General features: G+C 46.7%; 1 protein-coding gene across 1 annotated transcript in view; it reads left to right on the top strand.

Moving 5' to 3' along the window:
- The window catches only part of POLD3 (polymerase (DNA-directed), delta 3, accessory subunit), a gene marked incomplete at its 5' end in the record, with an annotated part of 39,934 nt that overhangs the window by 11,302 nt on the left and 22,632 nt on the right, over positions 1-6,000 (top strand). The window contains 2 exon segments of the mRNA XM_009997994.1: positions 2,999-3,038; positions 4,699-4,831. Coding sequence (XP_009996296.1) covers positions 2,999-3,038; positions 4,699-4,831 — 173 coding nt within the window.

The following is a 6,000-nucleotide window of genomic DNA, read 5'->3' as shown; positions in this document are numbered from 1 at the left end:
CCCAGTTCAAGAGAGACAGGGAACTGCTGGAGAGAGTCCAGGGGAGGGCAACAGAGATGGCTGGGGGGTTGGAGCATCTCCCTGAGGAGGAAAGGCTGGGAGAGCTGGGACTGTTCAGCCTGGAGAAGAGAAGGCTGAGGGGAGACCTTCTTAATGCCTGGCAGTATCTCAGGGGGGTGCAGGGAGGATGGAGCCAGACTCTGCTCAGCAGTGCCCAGGGACAGGACGGGGGGCAACGGGCACAAGCTGGAACATGGGAAGTGCCACTGAAAGAGGAGGGAAAACTTCTTGCCTGGGAGGGTGACAGAGCCCTGGGACAGGCTGCCCAGGGAGGGTGTGGAGTCCCCTTCTCTGCAGATATTCCAGCCCCTGGATGCAGCCCTGGGGGATGTGCTCTGGGTGATCCTGCTTTAGCAGGGGAGTGGGACTGGATGGTCTCCAGAGGTCCCTTCCCACTCTGACAATTCCATGATCTCTGTCCCATTATATAAAAAATGGGGAGGGCTGATGTTGGCCATGATTTGATAAAACAGCTGAATAATCCACCAGGGTTTTTATTTCATTGACTTCAATCCTGTTACCCGTCACCTCTCAAGCCTGTTGCTGTTACTGGACAGCAAAGATGATAAAACAGACTGGAGGGGCCCTTGTGAGGGCAGCTGATCCATCTCCCAGCATCTGCTGTGGAGAGAAGTGCTTGTAGAGAGCTTGAAATTCAGTTACAATGGAATAATAATAATAAATAAACAGTTGTTAAATAAGGCAACTTTTTAATCCTGCTCTACAAGAGGAACAGAAATGTATTACAGGATTTTGTATTTAAAACACTTTGACTTATTATGCAAATAAATCACTGCTTAATGTGTTTTTCTTCTCGTTGCTGCTGGTCAGATTTTCAAGAATGTCAGTTAAAATTTCAGACAGGCTCCCCAGGGGATTTTCTGAAAGAAAATGAGCAAACTGAGCTCCTGTTCCCTTCTGCCCTCAGAAGAACTCAATGGCCAAACACAAAATGCCTTTGACATCCCACTACATGTCTACTCGTGTCTTTAGATACCCAGATATCTCTTAAAATAGACTCCACAATTGATGCAGAATTAGTGCATCTCAGGGGCTCCTGGCTTTTATTTATAATTTGGGAAAAAAACAAAACCAACCCAGCAAATATTTGGCTTGTTTGTTTCCCTGAATAAAGTAGTGGTTCACATGCAGAGAATATTTTCTTTACATCTCCAAATTTGCCTGAATTTGAAGGTAATTATTTATTGCATTAGTTCTGTATAATGGAATCTATATTTATCTGAAGGTGTACAGATAGTGTCACATTTATAGCCAGAATTAAACAGGTTTTCCCCCCAGTTTCTTTTGGAAATCAAAAGGTAGCACCTCGTGCCTCACTGGAATTAGGGAGAGACTTATCAACTTATTATAAGATATTAAAATTTGTCATCATGTATTTAAAACAAACAAGTGAATTCTCACATAGGAGATAGAGATTTGTTTTTAAAACTCTGTCTTAGCAGTTTATATCTTTGGAAAACAAGGAAGATTTACTGAGGTAAACATACAAAGGGCAATTTGTTTGTTTTTAAACATCTTTTTGAATTCTGCAGTCCTGGGAAATGTGAGCTGCAGGTGCAGAAGGTTGGTAGGGGCAGAGATAAAGCAGTGCCAGGGTTAGGAATGTCACACAGGAGGAGTTTAAAGCTCCCCAGAATGTCTGAGGGGCTGGAGTGGATGGGAGAAGGGCTCAGGATCTGGAAGATATTTCCAGAAGATGTGCAGGAGCTGGTGGGTAATACCTGGCAGAAGTCAGTTGGGGTAGGAAGGGGATGTTTGAGGTGTGCCCTGCAGTGCTGCCTGCTGGCAGTAGGTGTAGCCACAAGGCTGTGGATCCAGCTCCAAGCCTCCTCTGAAAGGAGATGTGGATAGAAATCACTCACCAATAGTTCTCATCATGTCTTAAGCATTATCTGGTCTTTTCTTGCTGCTTTTTATCTGGCTCAGTGAGGGACTGAGACTCTCAGTGTGTTCAGCCTGAAATGGTAAAGATTTTCTTGTCTCTTCCCCTTTTGCTGCTTAGTCTCTGATAATCAGTTAAAGACAAAATTAATGGTTGGATTTTGTTCAGTTCATGCCCGTGGCTGCTCTGCTTTCACCACAGCCTGTTAAATGTCACAGGGCAGATCCAGCCCTTCAAGCCTTGCTGTGGAGAATGTTTCCAGAAACATTTGTTTCTGGCTTTTAAATTAATCCTTCATTTCTCATGGTGTTTTGCTTCTCTGGTGCCATGTCTGTGCTTTGGGTGCTACGTCAGAGTTTACTGGCAACCTAAACATAGCTGGGTGATGTGGGCTGGGGCAGCAGATTTCTAGCAGTTGGGTCATCAGCTGCATTAGTTTGCTTTTCTTCACTCTGCTGCACAGTTGTTTAGTTCTTGTTTCATCTGTGTCTTGTCTCCCAGTGTCAGGAAAAAAGGAGCAGAGCATTTAGAGCTGTAGTGATCTGTGAAACAGTGTTAGAAAAGTAGGGACACACACATTTAAAAACTAGTGACTGATGAGTGTTCAAATCATAGAATGGTTTGGGCTGGAAGGGACCTTAAAGATCATCTAGTTCCAACCCCCCTGCATGGGCAGGGACACCTCCCAGCAGCCCAGGCTGCTCCAAGCCCCATCCAACCTGCCCTTCAACACTGCCAGGGATGGGGCAGCCACAGCTTCTCTGGGCAACCTGGGCCAGGCTCTCCCCACCCTCACAGCCCAGAATTTCTTCCTCACGTCCAACCTAAATCTCCCTGCTTCCAGTTTAAATCCATTCCCCCTTGTCCTCTCACTACAAGTCCTTGTCCAAAGTCAGAGGCAGTGCCAGAGTTCTTTGCAGCTATGAAGGTGCAGTTATAATCTGTAGACTTACCCAACAGATAACTGAAAATACTGGTTTTATGCACAGCACATCTTTTCTAATGCTAAGATTGCCATTTATTTATATTTTGCAGTGCCACAAGGTTGCAGTAGTGAGAGAGGATAAACTTGAAGGTAAGCAGATTGTGAAAATCCTGTGGTTTCAGCTTCTTTCTTTGAAAGAACAGCAAAGTGAGCAAAGCTCAGAACTTGCCACCTGCACGTAAATGCCCAGGCAGGTGGTTAGGTTCATGTGTGACATTTTTGTACTAACTTTTTCTCAGAACTTGGTATATCTGAGCCAGCAGCTCTGGAACTTCAGACTTGTCATTTGGGCCTGATTTTTTTGGTATTTATTAAACCTTTTGGTCAGTGATTGTTTTCCACCCCCCTGCCACTGACAGGTGGCTCCTCCCTAAAGGCAACAATATCCCAGTAGTGTACAGCAGTTTCTCAGTGTCTTAGAACAATTCTTAGCCTTCAGGCTCCCAAGGATGCTGAAGGAGGTAACTGTGGTTATTGGTTGAAGGCAATTGCAGCCTTTGTGATCTAACTTTGCTTAGAAGTCTTGAGTTATTTTCCTTTTTGTTATCTGGTGTGGGTCTCTGCCTTAAGTTGTCTTTCTCAGGGTAGTAGATTGTCAAGGAGCACAACTACTGTCTGATACATTAGCTGCCTAATGTTCTGTTTTCCTGTGGAGGGGAAGGGCTGTTCCTGTTCTTTGTATTAGAAGACAGGCCAGAGGTATGACTGAAATTTGGAAGAGGCTGAGATGTGTGATGGGAGCAGGGCTGTGGTGTCTAGGACTGGCCCCAAGAACTCATCACTGTGTGTATTTTTACAGTGCCTAGAAGCTCTGTCTCAGCCCAGGACTGTGTGGAAAGAACCAGTATAAGCAGTGACCAAAGAATTCCTAAAAACCAGCCCTTGTCTCAAGGGGGTAACAATCCTAAATAGCTTAGAAGAGACAAACCACTGATCCCAGGAGACAACTAGAGCAGATGCTGTGGCACGTGCTGAAATGTGGACACGACCTCAGTGGCAGAGAGCAGATCCAGCAAGGCAGAGTTAGGCCCATCTATTTCCTCCCTTTGCTTTAGGTAGTCGTATGATATTCTAGATCCTCAACATCAGATATTTTGAGGCCAATCAGAGAGATTGCTCTTAGTTCAGTTATGTAAGAACCAGGTGTGTACAATGGAAACGTGTTTGACAGGTTCATGGAGTCTTACCTTGAGTTCTCAGTGAGCACTGGAGGAAAGTACCATTATACATTTATATTTTCAGGTCCTTGCTGTCAAGTGCTTTGGCAGTCCTTCTCCATCCTTGGTAGAGCTTCATACTTAAAATTGCCACCTGATAAAGTTACCAGCTGGGAGAGTTGGGGGGTGTTCAGCCTGGAGAAGAGAAGGCTCCAAGGAGACCTTAGAGCACCTTCCAGTGCCTGAAGGGGCTCCAGGAAAGTTGGGGAGGGCCCTGGGGACAAGAGCAGGGAGAGAGAGGACAAGGGGGAATGACTTTAAACTGGAAGAGGGGAGATTTAGGTTGGACATGAGGAAGAAATTCTGTGGTGTGAGGGTGGTGAGACCCTGGCTCAGGTTGCCCAGGGAAGCTGTGGCTGCCCCTTCCCCGGCAGTGTTGAAGGGCAGGTTGGATGGGGCTTGGAGCAGCCTGGGCTGCTGGGAGGGGTCCCTGCCCATGCAGGGATGACCTTTAAGGTCCCTTCCAGCACAAGCCATTCTATGTTGATTCTGGAAGGCTGTGCTAACAGGACTTTCTTTTCCTTTCCCCCCAGCAATGAAGTCCAAACTAGCCAAGATTGCCAGCGTGCATGTGTACAGCATTCAGAAGGCCTTGCTGAAGGACAGTGGGCCTCTCTACAACACAGACTATGATATTGTCAAAACAAACCTGCACAACTGCACCAAGTGAGTTGCCTCCTGGTTTTTTCTTCTTACGCCATGTGATGTGAGTCTGGGGTGGTGTTGCTACACAGAGCACTTCAGCAGAAGCCACTCCTTATCAGATAGGCCTGGATTTTTAGAAAGCTAGAAAAAGAGGTCTCAGTCATGCCAAACCAGTCCCCAGACAGCACGTTGTGTGATTGTTTTGTAAACCAAGGTAATTCCAGTTTATAACTGGTTCACTTGCTCTGTTAATCCAGCAGGCAGAACATTTCAGTACCTTTCTTTGATGGCTAGAAACCTTTCTCATTTCCAAGCAACACTTCACTGTGACTGTTTGTATCCAGTTCTTAGTCACACAGGAAGAGTAAATTGCAGCTGACTTTCAAAAACACAGAATCACAGAATGGTTTGGATTGGAAGGAACTTTCAAGATCATCTACGTCCAACCCCCCTGCAAGGGCAGGGACACCTCCCAGCAGCCCAGGCTGCTCCAAGCCCCATCCAACCTGCCCTTCAACACTGCCAGGGATGGGGCAGCCACAGCTTCTCTGGGCAACCTGGGCCAGGCTCTCCCCACCCTCACAGCACAGAATTTCTTCCTCATGTCCAACCTAAATCTCCCCTCCTCCAGTTTAAAACCATTCCCCCTTGTTCTATTGCTCCCTGCCCTTGTGAAAAGCCCCTCCCCAACTTTCCTGTCGTCCCCCCTCAGGTACTTCAGGTCCTTCATGATTGAACTAGAGGAAGGTTATCCTAGAATTCAGAGGGACTTCAGTCTCCAGGGGTCATTATCTCTCCTCCTGAGCACTGCCTGGCAGCTGTGGCCTTTCATTGATCTGCTGTTCCCTCCACAACAGCTCCAGCTTGATGTGGTCAGTAGGTGCAGTGCCAGGACCAGTCTGGTTTGGAAGGGGATACTTGAATGTTGTGTCATAGAAAGAGTCTAGAATTTGAAAGGAGAAATGTAACTGTCTTCAGAATGTTGACAAGAAAGTGGCTGAGAAAATAATGTCCTAGAAGGTGCATGTTCCAAGTGTTGAGTGTCAAGGCCCTGGTAAGTGTTGGAAAACCCTGCTTCAAGGGAGCCACGTGCTGGAGGTTTGGCTGTGGTTGCCTGTTCCAGGCTGTTTACTCTCAGGCACCCCTGCAAGGCCATGCTGGTGTCTTAGAGGAGGCTGCCTGTTGGATTT

The sequence above is a fragment of the Chaetura pelagica genome, unplaced genomic scaffold, assembly GCF_000747805.2.
Source record: "Chaetura pelagica isolate M959 unplaced genomic scaffold, ChaPel_1.0 scaffold555, whole genome shotgun sequence".
Lineage (NCBI taxonomy): Eukaryota > Metazoa > Chordata > Aves > Apodiformes > Apodidae > Chaetura > Chaetura pelagica.
This window is presented reverse-complemented; position numbering and strand designations above follow the sequence as displayed.